Source organism: Schistocerca nitens, chromosome 1, assembly GCF_023898315.1.
Source record: "Schistocerca nitens isolate TAMUIC-IGC-003100 chromosome 1, iqSchNite1.1, whole genome shotgun sequence".
In the NCBI taxonomy this organism is placed as follows: domain Eukaryota; kingdom Metazoa; phylum Arthropoda; class Insecta; order Orthoptera; family Acrididae; genus Schistocerca; species Schistocerca nitens.
This window is the reverse complement of record NC_064614.1, coordinates 1,201,639,501-1,201,666,838: the sequence shown is the minus strand read 5'-3', so window position 1 is coordinate 1,201,666,838 and position 27,338 is coordinate 1,201,639,501. Positions and strand designations below refer to the sequence as shown.

At 41.5% G+C, this 27,338-nt stretch overlaps 1 protein-coding gene across 3 annotated transcripts in view; it reads right to left on the bottom strand.

Annotated features, from left to right (window-relative positions):
* The window catches only part of LOC126201052 (tRNA (uracil-5-)-methyltransferase homolog A-like), a 102,119-nt gene that overhangs the window by 51,172 nt on the left and 23,609 nt on the right, over window positions 1-27,338 (bottom strand). For all 3 annotated transcript variants that reach the window (XM_049936757.1, XM_049936758.1, XM_049936759.1), the window contains one exon: window positions 7,743-7,913. In XM_049936757.1, coding sequence (XP_049792714.1) covers window positions 7,743-7,913 — 171 coding nt within the window. The remainder of the gene's footprint in view (window positions 1-7,742; window positions 7,914-27,338) is intronic.

Here is a 27,338-nt window from a genome sequence, read left to right as displayed (position 1 = left end):
ACCAGTCTCCTTTGTAACTTGTTGTTTTAATCTGCCAAGGAGTTTCATATCAGCACACATTCCCCTGCAGGGTAGAAAGTTCATTCCATATATGATCTCTGTTTAACATATCAAAAGATATTTAAAGTGAAGTAGTTCATCACTTCATTCTGAATGGGTATAGGAACAACAAGATTATATACTATTTGCTGTGAATCATTTTCATATTTCTCACATCATTGAAGGGCAGCAAGATAATCCTTTATTAAGTTTCCGTTTCACTCATTAAATGTTAAAAATTAATGGGTTACGGATTTCTGGCAAAACTACAACAGAATTGTCAGTTTATTTTAGTCTGAATTGTCTACCTTTTTTCCTTTGAAGAAACCTGTCAACAAGAGAAATGTAAACATTACTAATAATTGATGATGAGTCAATAATGAGTAACATTTACATTTCTCTTGTTGAGAGGTTTAATTTTGTGACTTCTGAAATTTTCCCGGCGTATTTCTTCTTCTAATAATTTCCGGGTATGCAGCCGGATCCCGTCGACATTCTGCCACGATATTTCGGCCCAGGGACGTCCGGCCATCATCAGGTGAGTACACAACTACTGAAGAGCCCAGGTGCAGTTGCGGTATTTATGCCGAGTCTCGCGCATGCGAAATGTACTGGCATCCTACAGCGCATGCGTCAGGTGTTGACATGCGCAGGTGTCTACAAAATTCCCTGTGAATGTGGCTCTGCATATATTGGCCAGACGACAAGAACTGTCCATGAACGATGTATAGAACATGAAAGATACACCCGTCTGCGGCAACCGTCAAAATCGGCAGTAGCAGAGCACTGTATTTCATTGGGACATTCCATGGAATACAATGGAACAAAAATTTTAGCCCCGGTTTCCGGTTTTTGGGATTCCGTAATCAAGGAATCAGTGGAAATACGTCTTGCCAATAATCTTATAAATCGTGACAACGGCTTTCAGCTGGATAAAAATTGGAATCCTGTTATTAAAATTATACAATCACAGTGGAATCGACAGTGTCATTCGATACTCAATGACTAGATGAACCTTTATTTTCACCATCGAGGGCAGCATGTACAACTCGGCTATGCTGCGCATGTCAACACCTGACGCATGCGCTGTAGGATGCCAGTACATTTCGCATGCGCGAGACTCGGCATAAATACCGCGACTGCACCTGGGCTCTTCAGTAGTTGTGTACTCACCTGATGATGGCCGGACGTCTCTGGGCCGAAATATCGTGGCAGAATGTCGACGGGATCCGGCTGCATACCCGGAAATTATTAGAAGAGGTTTAATTTTGCTTCTTTTGCCAAAACACATGTTAAGCTGCACAAACTCACCTTGGTAACAGACTAAACACTAGCTTGCAATGGACTTGAGAATAGGGGTCTGTCCACTCCTACTCAAGGTCACTGCCTCTATTGGATGCGGGCAGTCGCTGACTGATGGGAGGGCTTTCCTCCCCCTTCCCCTCACCCCCCCCCCCCTCAGTGGGCAGCCATTGCTGTACACCAGAACTGGCTGAGAAGAGGAGAAAGAACGCATTATCAATTGAAGGAGCACACAAGGCAACTGGAGGCCTCTAACAGACTTGAGTGACCAATATGAAATGGATGATATTCAGTTTGCTAAAGGAAAGAACACTTGTTGTTAGTGCCTTTTAGTGTCTGCAAGTGCTCTTTTGCCAAGGAATGTATGAGAATGTTAGGTGAGGAGGAGTATGTCACAAATGAACGCGACACAGGATATGCATTCTTGATTGACGTCCTATAATTTGCTAAGTCTATTTGTGGTGTTTCTTTCTTTCTTTCTTACAGTGAGAAATTTGAGAATTGTGGGTGGTACAAAAATATTTCACAATGATGGTGACAATCAATTGACTGACCAAAAGAAGACTTTGAGCCAACCAATTAAGTGTGCGGCCATGTGAAGGAACAAAGAGCTCGGGAGAATGCAAAGAGATTGCCGGGGGGACTGGCAGTAGGGGGGAGGTTCAGGGGGGGGGGGGGTGGGGGGGCACACTTGTGATTTGTGCCAAGACACTTGTAGTCCAGACGGAAAAGGGACGACTTTGTGCTGAGGGGCACCAACTACATGCTACCACCAAGATGCTGCCAGCCTTCTGCAGCACACCTTCCTCCGTGCTTATATCAGCCAGATCACTGCCCAGTAAAATGCACTTCAAGCACTTGTCCAAGTCTGCATGCCATTTCCGTTTGTCTCACAGTAACCACAATTTAAATACCCAGGTAATGAACCTAAAAACCTTGTAACTGATAATGAGCATTTTATTTCCTTCTTCCTGAATAAAAGTAACTTGTCAATTGTATCTGAATAACCATGGTCCAAAGACATTTTTGTTTCATAAAGTAAATATTTATGATTAATTTCCTTGCAGTCTTGCAGCTGGTGTTCCTAATTTTATATAATTTGCAATAACTGCATTCAAATGCAATTTCAGATACTGAGGTTAGTTTTTATCCAACAGACGTGCGCCACAATGAAGGGCAGTTCAAGATATTCCTTAGGGAAGGTAAACCTTTTCTAGTGGATGTACACCATCACTAAAATGATCAGTGAGAGTGTATATGAACCATCACTGTACTCTGCTAGGGGAAGTGTACAGTAAAACCCGGATAATTAACGGTGCGTCCAAGAATGCTACCACGCATCAGCATGAATGTAACTGTCATCAGCTCATTATTGTTATGCTATACAGCAGTGCAGTTATGGTTTACAGTAGTGCAGCTGTGGTTGACAGTAGTGCAGTTACGATTCACATCAGTGCAGCTACAGTTGAATCTGTGAAGTTCTACGAACATCTTAGAGTGGAACAGGGAAATCCCAGTTCTAATTTTGTATTCATGGACAGAGAAAATACAAGTCACTTATCAACACTGCTAAATCACTAAAATCTGGACACAAGAGGGATGGCAATGACTACAAGTTTTTGAAGAGTATGAAGTGCTGGAAGTGAATGGATGATATTCTGCATGATGCCACAGTGGATGCAGATGAATGGTGATTTCCCTAAATCGCTCCAGGCAAATGCCGGGATGGTTCCTTTCAAAGGGCACGGCCAACTTCCTTCCCCATCCTTCCTTAATCCGATGAGACCGATAACCTCGCTGTCTGGTCTCCTTCCCCAAACCAACCAACCAACCAACCAGCTGAATGATAAATTATTGAAGTCAAAGTTCTGTAACATAACATACAGAAATGTCCAAATTTATCTTAGTTTTTGTAAGCCTTGTTTACAAAAGTAAAAAGGTCTGAAAGAAGTAATAGTAGTGAAGCCAATGCAGTTCAAGGAGCTAAATTCCAGATGTCAAGTTGATCTCATTGACTTCCAATCACAACCGGATGGAGATTACAAATTCATAATGGTTTATCAGGACCATCTCACTAAATTTGTTGTTCTCAGACCACTGAAGTCCAAAACAGCTGAAGAGGTATGTGATAACACTACTGACATTTTTATGTTGTTGGGTGCTCCCTCAGTATTGTTGTCTGACAATGGTAGAGAGTTCATTAACAAAATAATGAGCAACTTAACTGAACTATGGCCCAATTTTAAGATTGTCCACGTTACACCTAGACACAGTCAGAATCAAGGCAGCATAGAGTGAGCAAATCAAGACATGGACAATACGTTAACTGCATGGATGCAGGCACACAACACTGCAGAGTGGAGACATGCATAAAAATTTGTGCACCTAATGAAGAATAGCACTGTACATTTTGGATTTAAAAGATCGCAGTACGAAGTGATATTTGGCTGCTCTCCTAAACATAGTTTGTCTTCAGCAAGTTTACCTCCTGAAGTATTAATGAATGTTCACTCTGAGGATGACCTTGAAAATATAAATAATCAGGTGAGTATTAGCAGTGAGACAGGGACTGAAGTGTTGCAGGATAATGATCACAGTAAATCTCGAGTGCAAGAGGATAACGTACCAACAGGAAAAGAGGTTGAGAACAGAGAGAAAGAAAGTATTCCTGACAATAGTGACTACTGCCCAACATTTAAATGAGTTAACTCATGCTATTAAAAAACACAGAACTGAAGTGTACAAGTGCTTAGAAGAACAAGCGCAAAGAATGCAGCAGTATGCAGATCACTGCTTTCCAACAGTGGAAGATGGTTGTACTGTGAGAGTTCCAGTTCTCGACTTTGATAAAGCAAGAGGAGATGCTGGGTTATCTTGGGTGTCATCCTCAAGACAACGGGCAATGGCTTCTACTGAATCGGGATGAGAGATGGTGTGCTGAGCCAACTATATGCACATTAATAAATTGTTTGTTTTTAAATAATTATGGAAGAGAGAATACGATACGGCACTGCGGCTACAACTACAGCATTTTGTTTCAGGTCCCATTTCAGTACTTGCCCTCTAAGAATAATCTCAGAGGAGGAAGTTCCAGCAGAAAAAACTGTTGCCCTGAGGATGGTTGCGACGTCTTGGTCGGTGGGAAGCAGCCAGGGATTCTTCAAATGCAACTGCCACAAAAAATGTCAGACTGAGATGCTTTTGCAAAAACAAAAATGTGTTGTGCAACTCAAAAGTGCCATTGTGCACGTCTTTGCTGCAATAAATGAATTTTACATAATATGACTATGTTTTCAAACTGTAGGTGATAAACGCAACTTTCAAAGTACAACTGTTTTGTTATTACAGCCATGGTTCACACTGCCTACCTCTTGGCAGTGAAAGTATACATTCACTAGTGATAGTGCACTATCCCTAGTCAATGTGTATTGTTTGAAAGAGCTGGAATTAGTAATCCACTTTCACTAACTCGGCCAGTGAAGGTGCACTATCACCCACGATGGTATACTTTCCCTGAAACTTCCACTTCTACGATAACAAATACATAAATGCCACATTCAAGTGCAATTTTAATAATATATATGTTGTAAAAATTCTGATCACTACAAGCTACTGCGACAGAATCCTAAAACTAGAGTATCTTATTAAACAAGAAATTGGTCACCAGAAAGGTCAATAGCTCACAGAAATCCTCTGTATGTTGGTTTGCAATAACATAAGTCAAGAAATTTCATGTTTATTTTCATATTAGCAAATTCTCTTTTCACTAGCTGTCAACAATCTAAAAAAATTACAGTACTCCAATGGGGGGAAAAAACTATAACTACTGCTATGTCATCATAGATAAGAAAGTTACGTGTATTAACTAAATGGCAAAATTCTCACCTGTTTGCTTGCTATTTGCCACAATTGGAGAAATATTTTTATTATGTTTACGGGAATAAACTCCTTGAATTTCTGAAGGTAGCAGGTGTAAAATACATGGAATGACACATTATTTACAACTTAGGAACCAAATGACAGTTATAAAGAGTTGAAGGGCACAAAAGGGAAGCAGTAATTGAAAAGGCACTGAGAACAAGTTGCAGCCAATCCCCAATGTTATTCAATTTGTACACTGAGCAAACTGTGAAAGAAAGCATGAAGAAATTTGGACAGGGAAATAAAGTTCTGGGAAAAGAAATAAAAACTGTGATGTTAGTCGATTACATCGTAATTTGGTCAGGGACACCAAAAAAACTTGGAAGAGCAGCAGAAAGAGATGGGCAGTTCTTGAAAGGGGGAAATAATTAGCGTGTCTGAGTGCAAGGGAACCCACTGCATAAAATTTATTTTCTGGGGATTGGTACTACACGTAGATTGGCTCCCAAGTTTAAAGAAATATTCACCATGTTAGCTAAAAATAATATGCAGCAATGTATGATCTAATATGCACCAAACCCAAAATCTCTGTATGTCCATCTTTTCATAGATGGCTGTGGGGCTTGGCTGTTTGCTAGAGGATGTCAAACACTTTTCAGCCATCTAATGTCCAAACTTATTTTATTTGGCTACCAATTTAGACAGTTTACTATGCCATCTTCAGGCCCCTGACTGACGTGCAGGAAGATTCCACCTCGGTTCTGGTCAAAACAGGGGCCAGTATTCAAATACTGGTATCTGTAAATTTTTGCTATAGTGGTCACTTCAACCACCATCTGCCAGCCAAAGCCAAAATGAGCAACCCCTAATTTTCATTGCAAACTTTTTGAATTTCGTACAGTGTGTTAGTTAAATGCAAACTTCACATCTATGACCATTAAAGAAATAATGGGCACTTCACTATGAAGTGACATATAAAGCTATAAGTAACACCTTTTTTTTTTTTTTTTTTTTTTTACTGATTAATTTCCATAAAATCTTTCTCAAAGATTGTGGGGCATGCTCCTCAATTTTGTCAGCACGGCGTGTCATCTGCAGGCGGTGCAGATACTGGCAACCAATGTCTCGTACATTCTGGTTTTCTGGCAGGCACGTGTCCAACCCAGTCAGCACTGCCACCAGGCTATCATTCCGTCATGCTCCAGTAGATAACAAGTGGTTATTCTTCACACAGGTTCAACCTGACTCCACTACACAAGTAACCTGGTTTCTTTGTGTGTGCATCTTTAGGCAGAATTCATTCAATATTTGATGAATTAAGACATCATCTATTACATGCTACTTTGTTCCTTTAGTCTCATTCTCGATAGGTTTGTATTTCTTCTTTGAGCTTTTCTTAACTGCACTGGCAGAAACTATCTATCCAACACAACTTCCAATACCACAAGCCACTGGCTCAGTCTTCAATAATATCTACCCCCACACCTTCTGCACGAGCACCTCACCTCTAACGATATGTTTTGCGCATCAGTTACCCTTTTCCTACTATTTCTTCCCATCAGAACTCCACTTCTTTACGACACACACATTCTAATTATACTCATATTTTTGTGTACACACTCACTACACTTCCTGGTCTCCCTTCCCAATTAGTGTCCTTTACCCACTAAATGGTTTCCTTAATGGGCTCGCTCTACTTACTCCCCCCCAACAGTCTTGCGTGTAATACATTACTACTCCTGTCATACTCAGATAAAGATAGGGCCTTCTTTTGTCTTTACTACAGTCTGTTCTGCTGTCACCCCACCCACTCCATTTATATGATGAACACACAACTTTGAAATCTGTGCCTACCTACTGGTTAAAAATTCCGACATATGTATTCAACAGTTGAAAACTTGGGATGATATAACAATATGAATATCAGGGTACACTGGTACGAACCACATAGAAAAGATGCTGAACAGCAGACAGGCACATTTAAAAGTAGAATCTGAGATTTTAGCTATATGAAAAAGTCCATTATCAGACAGAGAAAACCACACACAGGGCCACTGTTATCTCTAGGGCAAGTAGTGATCTCAGTTGGACACACACACACACACACACACACACACACACACACACACACACACACGCTACTCAGAACTTCCAGAGCTTTCTTTTTATCCTCCTCTGTTCGAAAGCAGATATATATCCATCGACTTCCTCTAGCTGGAGGTTTCAGTTTTGTTGTTGAAAGTTTCAGTTTGTCATTCAAGAGTTTTTTTAAATTCCTAGGATAAAACACACACACAGAGAGAGAGAGAGAGAGAGAGAGAGAGAGAGAGAGAGAGAGAGAGAGAGAGAGAGAGAGATGGGGGGGGGGGGGACACTGAGGGTAAAAAAAAAAGATTTTTTAAGGCTTACATCATCCAGATATCTCGCTACCTAAATGAAGAAAACACAAATTCAAAAACCTTTTAAGTTTGTTCATTAATCTTCTGATAACTGATTTATAGATGTTACTTCTATCCCTATTTGAATTCAGTAAGTTATACCTGTGCACTTAATATGCTGTTCTTCCAGTTGTAGCCACTCAGAACTTCCAGAGCTTTCTTTTTATCCTCCTCTGTTCGAAAGCAGATATATATCCATCGACTTCCTCTAGCTGGAGGTTTCAGTTTTGTTGTTGAAAGTTTCAGTTTGTCATTCAAGAGTTTTTTAAATTCCTAGGATAAAACATAAATTAAATGAAAAAGCCATAATTCTCCTCTATTCACTAAATTTTAAATGTTTACAGCATTAAAAAATTATTTATTTTGAAGTAGTTATAATACAGACAAGAAAAGAATGATGGACATTTTACACAACACCCAACTTATAAACAAAAATAATACCTCTCCTACAAAGTACTCCATCTCTCTAGCCACAAACTTAGTAATGCAGTCCCAGAAATCTGCTTTTGTAATATCTTTCATCACCTGTGGTGAATTCTCTTTAATGTCATTGACTTTAACTTTGAAAAGAAGAGACAATCACTTATAGTGAGATCCGGAGAGTAGAGTTGCTGCAGATGGACAGTCATCTGATTAAGGACACAAAATTTTCAGACTAAGCTGGGTGACTAGGTACATTATCATTGTGAAGGAGACACAAATTGTCTTGCCACAATTGTAATCTCTTTCTGCAAATTTTCTCATGCAACCTTTCAAAAACACCTGCAAAGATGATTACAGTTGTCTGCCTGACCTTCAGGTAAACATTTAAAATACAGCATTCACTGACAATTCTTTCTTCTTTTACTTACAAGAAGTCCCCAAGGGTGCAATCAAGTTTTTGAAACTATCCATATGGTGATGTAACTTAGGGTCCCAGGTACCTCACTCTGCAGCTATTCCCTCTGGTGGGTTCTCATTTGTGAGTAATCAAGGGGGAAAATTTCATAATTTTGCATGTGCTCTAGAGCCCTCACTTTGGTAGATGTAGCACAGTGGTTAGCATATGATTCTGATGTGCAGAAGGTTGTGGGTTTGAATCTTGTCAGGTGCTTCAATATTTTTTTTATTTTAAAATCTTTATTGGAATAATTTTAAACATTATTTTTATTCATATAACTGGTTTAAATACTTTTTTTTTAATTGTAATTATTTGTCATGTTATTTTAAACACCATACAAACTTTTTCATTTGTTCTCATTATTGCTTCATACCTTCTTTTTTATTTGGAACGTTTTTGCATGTGATTTTATTGACTTCATTGTAATTTTATTATCCATTTTATCATCTTATATTTTCATACATGTTATTATTCCTCATTTTGCTTGACCGTCATTTCATTTATAATCCCTTCTTTCATTCTAATCTCCATCTGTATTACTTTCTCCATAGAGCAACATGAATTTATGTTTCCATTATCTGTATGACTATTGCCACTCAAAAAAATGTACATCTTGTACGTAATGAAATGTATGAAGCCAATACAGAAACAGATTATTTCCTCTTTTTTTAGGTTGACATTTTCAAACATGTAAATATTGTGATTGATAAATAAAATGATTACATGCGCAAAGATTCCAAATGAAAAGAAAATGACAAGAAGAAAAAATAAGGGCCAAACCAAAATTTTTTACAATGATTAAAATGACATAACAAAAGATTATACATTTTTAAAAATTGTATTTAAACCAATTAATTAAATGAAAATTGTCACGAAGTTAGTGCTGGCATGCCAGTTGGGAATGACATAAAAGAGAAGGCTGTTAAAAGAGGTCAGCCAATCACACTCTGACCAACCTCCCTTTAGGACAACAGTGCGACAGCAGTTGCACCTAGGTGAAGACAACATAAGTGCCATGCCGATTGGTGGCAGCCCACTTCGATAGCAGCTTCAACATTAGCCACTTCATTATCTGACACATTGTAGCCTGTTCATTAGCACTCTCTACGTAGCACAGTTAGAGATCAGCAGTCACTGCAGTTCAGTTGAGAGACTTTTGTTAGATGCGGTTGCTAGGACCAGAAGTGTTACTTGTGTTTGTCTATTCTGAAGAAGACTGATTCAAAGTTAAGTATTTGCACTTGTCTTGTTGTAATAGAACTCATTTACACGAGTTGTTCAGTTCATCTAGTGAACCAAGTATGCACGATTCCTAGACACAACAACATGGCAACATGATGTCTGGATAACATGGTGCTGACGATGTAGGAGCAATAACACAGCGACAACCTGTTAACGCTTTGAACGCAGAGCCACCAGCTGCCACAGATTGTCTTAGTTTTGTTTTGTTGTGGGCTTTTGCCTTAATTCTACCCTGTCTTTTCTTTGCAGGAGCATGTTTATATGTTTTAACAGTGTCTCTTATAGTGTTTTTCTATTCAGTTTTTTCAGGTGGGTGTGGCAGAAATTTTTCTTTGCTTGTGTGCTTCTTTTTATTGCTTGCATTGTCTATTTATTGCATTTGCCTATTCCAAAAAGACCAACCCATCTCTCCTACCCACAGCAGATACTAACCCTTTTAAACACGGTACAGCAGTTATTCGCCAATCAAGCAACAAATGCAGTGCAACCTCCGACCAACATGCAACAAATGTAACTCCAAGTGCTACAGCACCTTATCGCCAGTTTAACGAAAAAGAAGAGGAATGGCTTGAGTGGTTGCAACAGTATGAAGCCCTAAACATTGCTCACAAAGTCTCAGGTACTGTGAAACTACATTACTTTTTATCAACAGTAGAAAGTGCAGTCTTTTGCCTCATTCAGAAATTGTCCTCTAACGCCACTCTGAGTGAACTTTCCTATGATCATGTAATACTACAACCCTTTTTGGGATCCTGTATCCCTTTTCAGTCTCATCCCCACTCCTCTGAAGAGGACATATATGTAATATCAGTAATTTACACAAATTTAAACTGCTGCTTTGGTTTTGTCTTTTCTGGTTATCTGGATGTGAATACACTAAAGATTTTCTTTTGCAGCAAATTAGTAATTTGCACTAATTTAAGCTATTGTTTTGACCTTGTTTATGTTGGACCTCACCAGTATGCAGAATGAAGGAAACATGTTGGATTAAAAGCTGATGTACCATCACAATTTGTACATTATATAAAATTCAGGCACATGGTAGGAATAATTTTGCTATTGTAATTATGGAGCAATTAATGATTAAAATTCCGATATTTCCAGTCATTGAGAGACAACTATTTTTAAATATTCACGCTAAAAACAAATCGTATCCCTAATAGAAATATGACATGATAATTTTTCAGTCAGAATTAGTTAATGGAATTGTAATTATGACTATATAGAAATGTAAATTTTTTCTCGTACAAAATTTAATTAATAGAATCTTGGCCTTTCATTCAACAAAATTAATCCCTCTGATCATCTGAAAATGATAGGGTGATTATTCTTTAAGTAAGTAAAATAATATATGTCACATTCGCCTCTGTGTTGATTTTAAGTGTACAGTCAACCCACAAACCGTGATTGATACTTATCCATTGCCACACCCAGAGGATCTCACAGACACATTAGGCACTGGTAACTACTTTTCAAAAATTGATTTGCGCAGCACATATCTTCAAATACCACTAGATGAAGAATCTCAAACCCTGTGTGTTGTGAACTTTCATTTGGGCTTCTTTAAATATTTGCATTTGCCTTTGGTAATGCTTTCGCACCCACAATTTGCCAATGGTATTTGGAACAGCTGACTGCTCAAGTGCCAAACTGTTCAAACTATTTGGACGATGCTGTTGTAGAAGGTCGTACACCTGAAGAACACATTGCAAATTTGCATGCTCTGTTTCGTGTGTTATCTGATGCAGGACTAAAGTGCAGAATGGACAAGTGTGATTTTTTTAAAGCTCAGTCATGTCATAAACAGAGGGTACATCCTCTTCAGTCACATTTGTTAGCCATATGTGACCTGTCAGTTCCTCACAATGTTACAGAATTGCAGTCAGTCTTAGGGAAAATGAACTATAATATTCAGTTCATACCAAATGCTCCACAAATTGCAGCTCCATTGCATCACTTGCATTGATAGAACGTCCCCTTTGTCTGGACAGGTGAGTGCCAAGAAGCTTTCAAAAACTTAAAGATGCATGCTCAGCGCTTGGTTCACTTTGATCCTAACAAACCAGTTGTGTTGCAAGTTGATGCTTCCCCTTACAGAATCAGTGCAGTGCTTTTGCACAGATGTGGTGATAAAGACAGGCCAATTCCTTTCGCATCAAAATTATTGTCCAAAGCTCAGTGTAACTATTCACAAATAGATAAAGAGGCATTGGCTATTGTGTATGGTGTCATCAAACACCACCACTATTTGTACAGCACAAAATTCTACTTAGAAATGGCTCACAGGCCATTGCAGTCCTTGTTTCATCCGATGAAGCTGCCCAAAAATTGCAAAGATGGGCTTTATTGTTGTCTCAATACCAGTACGAGATCGTGTATCGTCCGACAGCTCAACACGGTAGTGCGGACACACTTTCATGTCTTCCGATTTGCCCCGATATCGACTTTGATGATGCTTCTGCTGCATCTTGTCATATCAATGCTCATGATTCTGAACTGCTTCAATCCTTTCCTCTGAACTACAGGAAAATTGCAAAGGCCACAGAAGCTGATTTAGATCTGAACCTTTTGCTAAAATACATTCGCACATATTGATCTCGCTCACTGCGTAGCATAAAGAACTCTGTAGTGCACCGATACTTTGCACGTCGACATAGCTTCGCTGTACAGCAAGGTGCAATTCTTGTTCAAAATGACAGTGGACAGTCACATGAGTTGATCCCCCAAAGCTTTGCAAAAAGAAGTGTTGCAGTTACTTCATCAAGTACACGGGTGGATTGTTTGTACGAAACAGTTAGCACATCAACACTGTACCTGGCAGGATATGGACACCCAAAACAGAACAGATGACGTCACAGTGTCACGCATGTATGGAAAATCTGTCCGCTCTGCCACAAAAATTCTCTGCTTGGCCTAAGTTGCAATCACCATGGCAACGTGTGCAAATAGACTGTGCGGGTTCTTTTTGGAACATTTATTGGTTGATTTAGTAGACTCTTATAGCAAGTTTCTTTTTGCTGTGCCAATGAACTCGACAATGTCACATATCACCATTCACACATTGTCCTCCATTTTTAGCCTCTAAGGGTTGCCTGAAGTCATGGTGCCAGACAATGGGCCTCAGTTCACGTCAAAAGAATTTGAAATATTCTGTGAACACTATGGCATACAGCACCTAACTGGTGCACCGTTCCATTCACAGTCAAACAGCAAAGCTGAACATTTTGTGTCAGAACCTTCAAGCAGCAGATGGCCAAACTTCGTGCCGCAAACACCACAGATAAGCACTGCAACTGTTTCTTGCTTCCTATCACTCGCATCCACGAGATGGACCATCGCCAGCGGAATTGCTTCATGGCCACCGCCATCGGACACTGCTCCACCCTCCTCAGCACCCGGCACCAAAGGAAGGCCACAGGTATTGCTTCGTGCTACATGATATTGTGTTTCCCAGAGTTTTTAGCAACAGTAGACAGTGGGCACAGGGTGAGATCCTTCGTCAACTTGATGCATGCATGTATCTTCATTTCAGGCCCAGACAGACTGCAGCGCCAACATCACAATCAAATTCGGCACTGCCATGTGCAAAGTGATCCTTCTGTATGTCTTCTCCAAGAGTCATGCATCCCAAGGACAGCATGGCCATAGCAGCCACCAGAGGGTGTCATTACGACACTGCAGGACGACCCCATGGAGATGCTGGCTTCGCCTCCACCACCTTCTCTCATCCTACCAATGCAGCTGGAGTTGGACCCACCCACGCCACAGCAGCCGATGCCTTCTACATCTTGGTATGGGCCTCAGGCCGTGTACCCTTCTGGGTGTTTTTTGGGGGATGTTTCCACCAGAATGAAGGCCAAATGGTGGGGTACAATCAGAAGTCTGACATCCCCTGCAGCCACAGTTTCAAGTCCATCAAAGTGGCCACGCTCCTGCCTTCCGTCCTCCCCCCAATCACCTTGTCGTGCTCCATATACGATGACGGGAAATCACTTAGGGATAGAGGAATGTTACGGCATAAATTCAGTGCTGGAACGCCAATCAGGAATGACGGAAAAGAGAAGGCTATGAGGAGAGGTCAGCCAATCGCACACTGACCAACCTCCCTCCAGGATGACAATGGAATAGCAGCAGCCCCTAGGTGAAGACAACATAAGTGCCGCACCTGAGTGGTGCAAGCCCACTTCAATAGCAGCTTCAACATTAGCCACTTTGTTAGTCAATGCATCATAGCCTCTTCATTAGCACTCTATCTGTTGCACAGTTAGAGATCAGCAGTCATTGCAGTTCAGTTGAGAGACTTTTGTTAGAAGCGTTCGCTAGGACCAGAAGTGTTACTTGCGTTTGTATATTCTGAAGAAGATTGATTCAAAGTTAAGTATTTTCACTTGTCTTGTTGTAATAAAACTCATTTATACGAGTTGTTTGATTGTTTGTCTAGTGAACCGAATGTACAGGATTCCTAAACACAACAAAAATAATGACCACAGTCATTTTGATACAGTATAAAAAATAAAAAAAACATTTGAAGCACCTGATGAGATTTGAACCTGCAACTTTCTGTGCATCAGGCTCATATGTTAGCCACTACACTACATAGCCAACATTCAGACTGCTGTCTATTTTAAGGCTCTGAAACATCACACAGAATTGTGAAATGTTTTGTTTCACTGATTATTCACAAACAAGGGCCTACCTGGATGAATGGCTGCAGGGGGAGGTATATGGGATCTTAACCTACATCACCATACAAATGATTTCAAAAGTTCAATCCCACCCTGAGGACGTCTCATTGTTGGCGTTAATACTGTACAGTATGGGGTTCGCTGTATTCACGTTCCGGCAAATTTATTTTATTTAACTCTGCAGCCGAATGCCCTTCCTGTCACCGCAATCACCGAGGTAGCCTACGGAAGGGAAGCCATGTGTGCCACCTTCCTGAAAATTGTGTACACTCTATTGTGTATGTGATCATATTTTAACTGTTTGTGTACCTTATTTCATTATGTAGTTGAGGTTGAGCAGATAACAGGCATATAAAAAAGACTGACATCATTTCAAAGCTTTTAGAAAACGCACTTTTTCAGTGCTAGTTAAGTAAAAAGTACACAAACATGCACACTGTAATGATTCTGCTATAGAATACTGCATTGTTCTTTTTTTAAACTTTCATCAATAAAATCCTTTTTTATGTATAGGGACTACTAATGATTCTCTCCACTCTGCTGGAATGTTCTCCATTTTCCAGAGTATCCGTGTAAGATGAAATAAACGTCTGTGCAGTGCTTCTCCTCCATATTTTAGTATCTCCGCTGGAAAGCTGTCACTACCAGTTGCTTTACCATTTTTTAGGCATTTGATATACTCTACCACCTCCTCATATGTGAGTTCTGGAATTTCCTCACAGTTTTGACTGCTGCTGGAACTAGTAATTGGTGCTTCGGGATCAGAACAATTCAGTAGGTTGTCAAAATAGTCCTTGCTTGTCGCTAAAATTTTTCTTGGTTCAGTCATCATAAAGCCATTTAAATCCTTCATCACCTTTGTTTTGTAATTAAAACCTTTTCTAACTTTGTTGATTGAACCATACATGTTCCGGATGTTGTTATTTTGACTATATTCATGAATAGATTCAATCTGCTGTTTTAGGAATTGTTTCTTTTTCTTCTGGTTAATTTTGTTTGTCTGCATTTGTGCCTGTTGATAAGCAAGTTCTATTTCAAGATTCTTCTTTGTTTGCAACAGTTTTTGTCACAGTTTTTTTTTCCATAATTTCATAAAGAGGAGACAGGGAAAATCTCAGAAACTGTAGAGGAATATCCTTAGTCAATACAGGTTATAAGATCTTATCTTGTTTATTGCTATGCCACTTAAAACCATATGCAGAAAATATAATTGGGAATTATCAAAATGGCTTCCGCAAAAACAGATCCACCACTGACAATATATTTGCAATCAAATTAATAAATGAAAAAGTTTGGGAATATAAACAAAACATACATTATCTGTTCATCGATTTCATGAAAGCTTATGACTCCATCCATAAACAAAGCTTGTGGAGTGTAATGACTGAATTTGGTTTCCCAATTAAAGTGATAAATCTCTGCAAAGTATGCAAGGATGACAATACAAGCAGGGTTTTACTAAATGGATTAAAGTCTGACCATTTTAAAAATAAAACTGTGTTAAGACAAGGAGATGCTTTGTCCCCCTTCTCTTCAATATAGCTTTAGAAAGAGTTGTGAGGAAACTCAAACTGGTACCTGCTGGGATCCTCCAAGAAAGCAAAATTAACATGTTAGCATACGCAGATGATGTAGTGCTCATTGGAAACAGTGAAATTGAGATTAGACAATTATTTGTGGAGCTTGCAACAGAAGCATCAAGACTTGGCCTGAAAGTAAATTAGATGAAAACGAAATACATTATAGTTCAAAGATGCAGAGACCAGTGGGATAACCAATCACATCTAATAGTTGGTGAACATAAATTTGAGTGTGTTTAACAGTTCAAATTTCTGGGATCAGTGATAGATGAACAAAATCAGAAACAGGTAGAAATCAAAGCGAGACTGCAAAATGCTAACCAAGCCTATTATGCAATACAAAATCTCTTAGGGTCCAAACTACTGACTAGGGAAACTAAAATAAAGTTATATAATACTATCATCAGACCAGTTCTAATCCATGGAGCAGAAACATGGAGCATAACGAAAACAGAACAGCACCGTGGTGTCACCGCCAGACACCACACTTGCTAGGTGGTAGCCTTTAAATCGGCCGCGGTCCGTTAGTATACGTGGGACCCGCGTGTCGCCACTATCAGTGATTGCAGACCGAGCGCCACCACACGGCAGGTCTAGAGAGACTTCCTAGCACTCGCCCCAGTTGTACAGCCGACTTTGCTAGCGATGGTTCACTGACAAATTACGCTCTCATTTGCCAAGACGACAGTTAGCATAGCCTTCAGCTACGTCATTTGCTACGACCTAGCAAGGCGCCATTACCAGTTACTATTGATGCTGTAAAACATTTACCGTCAAAGAGAGATGTTCGCCATTTATGGATTAAAGTTAAGTATTCCACCATCTGCGTCCGTTTTTCTAAGTTATAAATTCCTTGTCCTGTTCCAGACCTCATGCCAGCCTGCATGAACTTAAACACGTGCCTTTCGGCTTCCTCCAAACTCCGTGGGTTGGCTCCTGCCAATCCACAACATTTTGGCGACGAGGTTTTCTGCGTTCTTAACTATATTGCCCTGATTTACTTATGTAATGGCTTCGCCACAATCTCCAGATGTACTGTCCGAATTTTATCGCTTAAAGAATCAGCAGACGCAGGCCTTACTGGATGGCCTTGGACAGCTCGTCCAGGGTCAACATGCGATGCCAAACGATGCGGCAGCCACCGCTCCACCGCTACCGCAGCCACAACACGCTGTTGCACCAACTTTTTGTCCTTTTGATGCTGCACTGGAAAGCTGGACGGAGTGGTCACGCCAATTTGGATTCCATCTCGCCGCCTACAGAATTCAAGGTAACGGGCGGCAGCCTTTTTTGTTAGCATCCGTCGGGGTGCACACATACCGTGTGATAGTCAAATTACTTCCCCAACGCGATGTAGCAACTCTGTCCTACGACGAAATTTTGTCTGCATTAGATGTATATTTCAAAGAATCAGTCAATGTAGTTGCAAAAAGGTATACCTTCTTTCGTACAAAACGTACGGCCGGTCAAACTAATTGGGAGTGGGTTGCAACCTTGCAAGGCCTTACTAGGGATTGTGCTTTTGAGTGACAATGTGGACTCCCTTATTCCGATACTATGGTCCATGATGCAATTGCACAGAACGTTTCTGATTTTCGTATAAGGGAACAGATTTTGAAACTAGTCAATCCCTCCCTTCAACAAGTGATGGACGTATTGGATCGGCAGGACACACTTGACTTTGCTCAGGAATCATTTGAAACTTCACCAGCTGTGTGTCACATTAACCGGCCCGCCTGGCGCGCTGCACGGAACAGTAAACAGCCCTCACGCCCGTCCACGCAGCTGACACCAGGCTCTCAGCCACGTGTGCCGCGCAGGCAAGCAAATGCAGTGCTAAAATCATGCCCGCGGTGTGCTACTAGACATTCGCGTGAGAATTGCCCGTCAGGCCAGGCTATTTGCTTTTTCTGTAATAAAATGGGACATGTTCAGAGTGTTTGCCAGAAAAAGCTCAGATCGGTCACTCACAACCATTCCAGGCCCTTTGCTTCGCGCCGGAATCAGAATTGAACCAAGAATACTCAGGCTCGTGAACCTTCGCCCATGGAAATTCATGTAGTTCATTCCAATCCGCCCAGTGCCACTCTCTCTAACAGTGACTGTGTTTGTCCCACAAATAGTGTGCGTCGACATCGCCGGAAATCCCGTCAAGTCGCAAGTGATTTTGTACCAGTGCCAGTTCACGTTGCACGAGACACTCGCTCTTGTCGTCAGTAGGACAATAAACTTTTTGTCGACTTGGACATTAACGGCAAAGGGATACCATTCCAGCTCGATACCGGAGCTGCAGTTTCACTGATCAATCAAGACACGTACAAACAGCTGGGCACACCTCCGTTGCGTGCCGCAAATGTTAAATTAAATAGCTATTCAGGACAAGCAATCCCTGTGTTAGGACAGTGCAGCATTCTTGCAACATACAAGGTATAAACAAAACTTGTGTCATTGTACATCCTTCGTTCTTCTTCTGCAGTGAACTTGTTTGGTTTCGATTTATTTCAGTTGTTTAACTTGTGTATAGTAAATCAGGTCCTATCAGTGAACCAGACTGTGCCTTCAGACAGTGTTTCTTGTCTATGTGAAGAGTTTGCAGGCATTTTTGCACCAGGCCTTGGTTGCGCTAAGAACTATAAAGCACATTTGGAACTGAAAGTAAGTGCGCAACCGAAATTTTTCAGAGTGCGCAATGTTCCCCCGCATTGCGTGATGAGGTCGCAAGAACATTAAACGATTTGGAATCACAAGGTGTGATTGAACATGTGCAGGCTTCTCTCTGGGCATCACCCTTAGTAATTTTGCCAACGCCTTCCGGAAAATTGAGACTTTGTGTGGACTTCAAGGCAACAGTGAATCCACAACTAGTGACTGCGACTTTTCCTTTACCCCGCCCGGAAGATCTTTTTGACAAACTGTGCCCGGGTCAATATTTTTCGAAGTTGGACCTAGCAGATGCGTACTTGCACATACCGATGGACAAAGAATCCCAGCGCGTTTTGGTGGTTAACACGCATCTTGGTTTGCATCGATTCCACCAACTGCCGTTCGGGTATGCATCCGCCCCTGCATTGTTTCAGCAATATCTGCAAACTGTTTGTGCGTCAGTCCCTACTGCAGCAAACTATCTGGACGATATAGTGATCTCCGGAAAGACGGAAGAAGAACATTTAGCCAATCTCAGAACATTATTTCAGGTCTTGCGACAAAATGGTCTTCACTTGCGGAAGGACAAATGTGTGTTTTTTGCTCGTGACTTACCCTACCTGGGACATGTACTCAATGCCCAAGGCATACATCCTAGTCCCGAGCACCTCCATGCCATACAAGACTTGCCTTCACCGCAGAATTTGAAGCAGCTACAGAGTGTCCTGGGAAAAATTAATTATTATAACAAATATGTGCCGCACGCCTCTTCCATTTCAGCTCCGCTTCATCGCTTACGCCGTAAAGGTGTTCCGTTCGTCTGGACGATGGAATGCGAGCGCGCCTTTCGCCAGTTGAAATCGGCGTTGCTTTCCAATACTTGCCTTACACCATTCGATCCCCAGAAGCCCCTTTTGGTGATGGTGGATGCATCGGATTTCGGGATTGGTGCTGTGCTTGTGCACACAGATGGATCGCACGATCGCCCTATTGCTTTTGCGTCCAAATTGCTCTTGTCTGCGCAAAGAAATTATTCACAGATCGAGAAAGAAGCATTAGCTCTCGTATTTGGTGTTACTAAGTTTCATGATTTCTTGTATGGTCGTCACTTTACCATCATCACAGACCACAAACCTTTGACATTGCTTTTTCATCCGAACAAGCCTGTACCTCCACGTACGGAGCAGAAATTCATTCGCTGGTCTATTTTCCTCTCGCAGTACCGCTACGATATCTTGTATCGGTCCACTGCTAAGCACGGAAACGCCGATGCGTTGTTCCGTTTGCCTGTTGCTGAGGATAGAGCATTCGATTCTTCCGAACTTCCTTGCATGTTCATTGATGCGGAAACCGATGACGTGGTCGAATCGTTTCCGATTGAATTTCGTTGTGTAGCTACAGCCACAGCTACTGACCCTGTCCTTGCTACTGTTCTGCGTTTTGTTGCCACGCAATGGCCCTTGTCAAAGTCACGGATCGAGGATCTGTTGGTTCGCCAATTTTTTGCTAACAAGGAGAGACTTTTTGTACGACGTGGTGTTTTGCTGTTGCATTCTGATACTGATCAGTCCAGGGTCGTGGTCCCACGTTCGTTACAGTCCTCTGTCTTATGGCTTCTCCACCAAGGACATTGGGGTATAGTGCGAACGAAACAACTTGCTCGTCAACAATGTACTTGGTTCGGAGTTGATGCTGCGATTACGAATATGTGCTCTTCTTGCATGGCATGTGCCGAACAACAATCCCCACCACCGCGGAAATTCTTTGCATGGCCAAAAGCCACTTCCCCTTGGCAACGCTCACACATCGATTTTGCTGGTCCATTCTGGAATGCTCGATGGTTGGTTGTGGTAGATTCAATCAGTAATTTTCCTTTTGTTGTCCGGATGTCTTCCACGACGTCATCTGCCACCATCCAAGCATTATCTGCTATCTTTTGCATTGAAGGTCTTCCGCAGACTATTGTTTCCGACAATGGCCCACAATTCAGGCCCGCAGAATTTCAGTCATTCTGCTAGGCCACTGGTATTCAACATCTGACGTCCGCGCCGTTTTCGCCACAGTCAAACGGTGCTGCTGAACGATTGGTCAGGACTTACAAGTCACAGCTGTTGCAGTTAAGAGTCGCATTCTCGGGAGGACGCGTTATTGCTCTTTTTGTCCTCGTATCGCTCTCAGCCCCGAGATGGTCGCTCGCCGGCTGAGTTGCTCCACGGTCGTCCTCTTCACACCTTGATGTCTTTGCTACATCCGCCGCATCAGGTTCCTGTGCAGCGGCAGACACCTGCTTTTGCTCCAGGCGACGTTGTCTACTATTGTCACTACCAAGGTTCACGGCGTAGGCTTGAAGGGCGCATTCTTCGCTGCCTCGGACGTGCTCTGTATCTGGTTTTGGGGGCCTCTGGTGAGGTGCGCCGGCATCAATTAGCTGCGCCTCTGTCGTCGCACGGGTTCTGCCGCTCCCCGTCTGCTTTCAGTGACGGGGCCGTCCGGCCAGCGCCCTGGGGACCCATCTACTGGCTCACCTCAGCCCCAGGTGTTACCGACGCTGCCTTCCATTTTGCCCCATGGCGGCGCAGCGCCGCCGCCGCCTGTTCTCCCGCCGGCGACGCCCGCAGTGGACGCGTCGCTGCAACCGCCGGGCGCCTGACTGGGTCACGCGCCGCCGATCGCTTCCCGTGACCAGTTGTCCTCCGACATGGAACTCTTGCCCGCTCCGGACCATATGTCGTCTTCGCCCATCGGGTGCCCCGGCCCGATGGAGGTCGACCCTTCGGCCCCTCCTGTCTCTCTGTGGGCGCATACACCGCATGTTGGCGTGCACCCTGGAGCAGGTTTTCAGGCGTTTCCTAGCTCCCCTCGGACCAAATGGCAGGGTGCGGGTGGCACAGCCTCGCCTGTTGTTAGGCTCCCCACCTCGTCGCATACGTCAACATGCGGTCCTCCCCACGGCGGGCGGAAGCCTTATAACACAACCGTACGCCAATTTGCGGGGGAGGAATGTGGTGTCACCGCCAGACACCACACTTGCTAGGTGGTAGCCTTTAAATCGGCCGCGGTCCGTTAGTATACGTCGGACCCGCGTGTCGCCACTATCAGTGATTGCAGACCGAGCGCCACCACACGGCAGGTCTAGAGACACTTCCTAGCACTCGCCCCAGTTGTACAGCCGACTTTGCTAGTGATGGTTCACTGACAAATTACGCTCTCATTTGCCGAGACGATAGTTAGCATAGCCTTCAGCTACGTCATTTGCTACGACCTAGCAAGGCGCCATTACCAGTTACTATTGATGCTGTAAAACATGTACCGTCAAGAGCGATGTTTGCCATTTATGGATTAAAGTTAAGTATTCCACCATCTGCGTCCGTTTTTCTAAGTTATAAATTCCTTGTCCTGTTCCAGACCTCACACCAGCCGGCGTGAGCTTAAACGTGTGCCTTTCGGCTTCCTCCAAACTCCGTGGGTTGGCTCCTGCCAATCCACAACAACCACCATTTACAAATGTTTGAGAATAAAGTTTATAGAAAAATCTTTGGTCCATATTTTGACAATGAATCACAATGCTGGAAGAGAAGACATAACATAGAAATCTACGAACTATCACAACAACCAACGATAGTAAACATAATAAATGCTAGAAGACTACAATGGGCTGGACATCTGATGAGATTGAAAGAAGACCAAATTGTGTTAAGAATATTCAGAGAGAAGCCATATGGCAAAAGACCAAGGGGAAGACTCAGGAGTACTTGGCACAATGAAATTGATTGCATATGTGAAAGATAGGGAATAAATAACTGGCAAGAGGCAGCACAAGACAGGAGCACCTAGAGAAATCATGTGAGATTGGCACAAGAGCTTCGAGTCCCTTAGAAGCCTACTACTACTACTACTACTACTACTACTACTACTACTACAATAAAATATTGAGCAGCACAGATCAAAAGGTACAAAGGTGGATGACTAAATTCATCTGAAATGAAACGCGTAAGCAATGAGGAGAATTACTCGAATCAACAAGAAACACCTCATTCGTGAAAAAATTGAGGGGCAGTTACAAAATTCAAATCTTATACATGCTTAATAAATGCAAAACCATTCTTTATTAAAAACTGGTAAATCAGTAAAGTTAAAAATGCACAAAAAATTATCATACTAAATTTTGATGTTTTCACAAATCACAAAATGTATAAATTTAATTTAGAAAACAAGAATTTTGGCATCAATAATCAGAAAGTATCTTGAGGCAAAAGGATTATGTAACCACTGCTACAGAAGCCATTCCTTGTCACACAGTAGTGAAAGGCTGTGCTAGTCATTTTCAGGAGCTGGCACTGTTAGAAGTGCAAGTACATTGTTGTGGAAGTCACTGTCAGAGATACCGTATTTAGTCGAAGCTAAGCTGCACTCGAATCTAAGTTGCACCTGAAAATTGAGACTCGAAACCAAGGAAAAAACATTTTCCCAAATCTAAGCCGCACCTGAAATTTGAGACTCAAAATTCAAGGGGAGAGGAAAGTTTTAGGCCGCACCTCCAAATCGAAACAAAGTTGGTCCATTGTAATATGAGACACAATTTAGGTCGAATGAATGATGATACAGCTACAGTAGTTTGGTTCGAGTCGTAAGCTTAGCAGTTAAGCTTTGCCAGGTAGCCATTGCTATGCGTCAGGCACTCCGTCCGTATTTATACGGGTGTCCTTCCTTTTTCCCGTGCTTCGTCTGGTTTGAATTGATTGCTTACTTTTCTTTGATCTGATAAGAGCCGTTCTCTTTGTTATAGGTGTTTACGTCACTCTAAGCTGAAAATGCATTACTGTACTGTGTGATGCATTGTTTGTCGCATTCTGATAATGAGTGTTTACGGCCTGTCGCCACTCGCGGCATGGCTTGCTTTTGAGCGCGCTACCACCGCTTATAATTAAAAAAACCACAGAGGAATCGTCTCATTGGCAAAACAATGGCAAGAGACCTATTTGTTGTTACTTACACTGCTGCTTTCTTTGATAATGATCAACAAGAACCAAATAATAGACTGCGTATGGTAGAAGATGTTCTGAACGAGAGTTTAGCGAAAATTTTTCTCCATTTGAAAATCTTTGCAGACGCCTCTTTAGTACATTACATTCTGCACAGAAATTAGAGTCATCTTAGATTTAAAAATCTAGTCAATTGCCGTGCTTCATTTCTGACTGTATCACTATTAGGTATAAGAATAATACAAATATAAACGTGAGATGATATGTATATTCTTCCACGTTTGCTGTTGTCTCACTTTAGTTTCGTAGTTTATTAGGCAGACAGGAGTTAAATGAGATAGCAGCAAACACGAAAGAATACATGGCACAATGTTTATATTCGTATTATTCTTATGGTGAAGAGAATACTACATGTGATTCACAATTCATAAAACTTCCTATTAGCTACCACCTCTTCTCACAGGTAGAAAAAAATTCACAACCTAGAGTTGGCGATATTGACAAACCAAGACCATCCACAAGATGTATTGTAGGTGGTCTTGTGACAAACATCCCAAACAGTCTTGCCAGTTGGATTTTCATAGTACATTGAAATGCTGCTACATTCGAAGATAAACAATATGAAATTTGTATTTACTTCGTTGGATAATGTATGAAAATGCAGTGGTCGAAAATCGGGGCAGAGAAAAAAAGCTCGTCTTCCACCTTTTTTTTTAATTTATTTACTGATGCAGAGGTTTTGGCAGCAGTATTTATCTTTGTGCCTGCAAAGCATGCCTGTGTAGTGCTACAAATATTTGATGGCAGAAGTTAGTTGTGGCGGCACCTACCAACATTTTTCAGAACTTCCACTTACTTTGCACTAGATTCTAAGCCGCAGGCGGTTTTTTGGATTACAAAAACCAGAAAAAAAGTGCGGCTTAGATTCGACTCAATACGGTAGCGACTGCTGGAGATGTCAACATTACAGCTGTGCCAGCCCATATACTTCGGGACACGAATTAGAAAAGTTGCAACTAGTTAACACTCATTTTACCTGGGACATGGTTGCACCTAAAAGTGCCAGTACTTAAGATAAATATAGCTTCCACTAACACACTGCAGAAGACCAAATGAAACTATATGATTCCAACCTTTTCAAGTTTCAAATATCTACGATGTACATATATGCAGACTGAAGCAACGAATGAAAATTTGAACCAATGACAGGATTTGAACCCAGGTCTCCTGCTCACTAGGCAGATGCACTAACCAATGACATACTGGTGAGCAGTTTGGCACAACTGCATGGACTACCACCCTAGCATGCCTCCCTCCTCAACCCAAATTCCCATCCATGCCCCAGCCCACTTGGCATTCTCCCTAAACTCGAACAGCATTGCAGAAGTTCTTCAACTGTACTGGAATAGCACCTCAGCATCGCACATAATGGGAGACACTGCCTGAAACCCAGGTGAAGGTGCTTTAATCAAATGAAAATATATGATTTCAGAGGCCTTCTCAGATCTCACACATCTATGACATACATATATGCAGATTGAAGTGACAATGAAAATTTGTACCAAGGCTGGGCTTTGTGCTAGGGATCTACTGCTCACCAGGCAGATGTGCTAACCACTACGCCACCTTGGCACACCACATCACACATCAGTACATCACATACAAAATAAATCAGTACATAATGTTTTATTAGTACAGCATAGATGTGACTTGAAAAGGTCTCTGAAACCATATAGTTTCATTTTATTAAAGCACCTATGTTTTCGTTTCATACACGATCCCTAGTGTCATTCCATGCTGAGGTGCTATTCCAATACAGTTGGAGAGACTCTGCAATGCTGTTCGAGTTTAGGGGGTTGCTTAGTTAGTCACATGTTCCACAGATCATTTGAATGATTCTTTCATCTAAATGACGTGTAATGAGTCAGTTTACAGGATATGTACAAGTTATTAGTGTTAAGACTAGTGAACACATTATCACTGTATTCCTCCTCGTGCAACTATACTTAAACCGAGTGAGGTGGCGCAGTGGATAGCACATTGGACTCGCATTCGGGAGGACGACGGTTCAATCCCGCGTCCGGCCATCCTGATTTAGGTTTTCCGTGATTATCCTAAATCGCTCGAGGCAAATGCCGGGATGGTTCCTTTGAAAGGACATGGCCGACTTCCTTCCCTAATCCAATGAGACCGATGACCTTGCTGTTCGGTTTCTTCCTCCAAACAACCCAACCCCAAACTATGCTTAAAAACTTTTTTTCTAATGGTTACCAGTTTTTTAGCAGAAATTCACCAATGGAGTAGGAATTGTCAGGAGAAATTATTTTGAATTAAATTTAAAACTTACTTCGCTATCTGCCAGACATTTTAAATTACTGGGCAAAGAATGAAATTTTTTTATTGCTGCATACTGAAATCCTCTCTGAGCCACTGGCAGTTTTCAAAATGAATAATGAAGGTCATTTGTCCCTCTAGTGTTGTAGGTATGGATATCACTGTTCTCAAATTGTGAGTTATTATTTATGACTACTTTGATTATGGTATACATGTATTGTGATGATGCAGTTAAAATGCCTAGCTCCTTAAAGAGGTATCTACATGATGGCCGTGGGTGAACACAACATATTATTCTTACAGATTGCTTTTGTGCAATAAATACTTTCTTTCTAAGTCATTAGTTACCACAGAAAATTATTTGAGTGGAAATATGCAATATATTTCAGGAGGTTAATCCATTGTTTTCCAAGCTTAGCAATTGTATGAGGAGAAAAATTAGCTGACTTTAACTGTTTCAGAAGCTCTTAACATGTTTCTCCCAGTTCACGCTTTCATCAGTATGTGCACCCAAATTTTGGAACATTTAACACTGCTTACTTACCCTTGTTCATGCATTACATCAACTGCGGGTATGACTGTTTGTTGTACAATACTGAATACAGCGTGCTTTTTCAAAATTTAGGGAGAGTCCATTTTCTGAGAACTACTTCATAATTCTTTGGAGAAAGTCATTTATCATCTCTTCTGTTGTTTTCTCTCCAATGGGATTTGCTACAACACTTGTATCATCTGAAAAAAGTACCAGTTCTGCATATATAAGGAATAGGCGTGGATCCAAAATTGAAACCTGTGGGACTCCCTATGTGATTTCTCTCCGGTGACTAAAATTTGTTACCCTTCGACCATTGTTTGAATTGTTCGGCACAACCTTTTGCATTCTGTTTGTCCAGCATGGTTCAAACCAGCCGTATATAAAACCATCAGTCCCATAAAACTTGAGTTTTTCTAGGAGAGAATCATGATCTACACAATTGAAGAACCTGATGAGATCACAAAAAGTACCAACTGGTGATATATGTAAGGCTTGTGCTAAATGATGGGTGAATAAATAGCATTCTCAGTCAGGCAAACTCTCCAGAATCCAAACTGTGATACGCTAAGTAAACTGTTTTCAAATGTGTGTTACTGGTCATGACTACATTACTTTTTATATTGTCACCTCTTTTATGAAGTGGTTTAACAATTGCATATTTTAACCTGCCTGTAACTATTCCCAGTGCCAATGCTGCATTGCATACATCACTAAATCACTAAGGACATTACTTATTAAGTTGTTACAACTTTTCAGAAGTATGCTCGAAATTCCATCAACCCCATAAGAGCTTTTTTTTAAAGAATTCTTATAATTG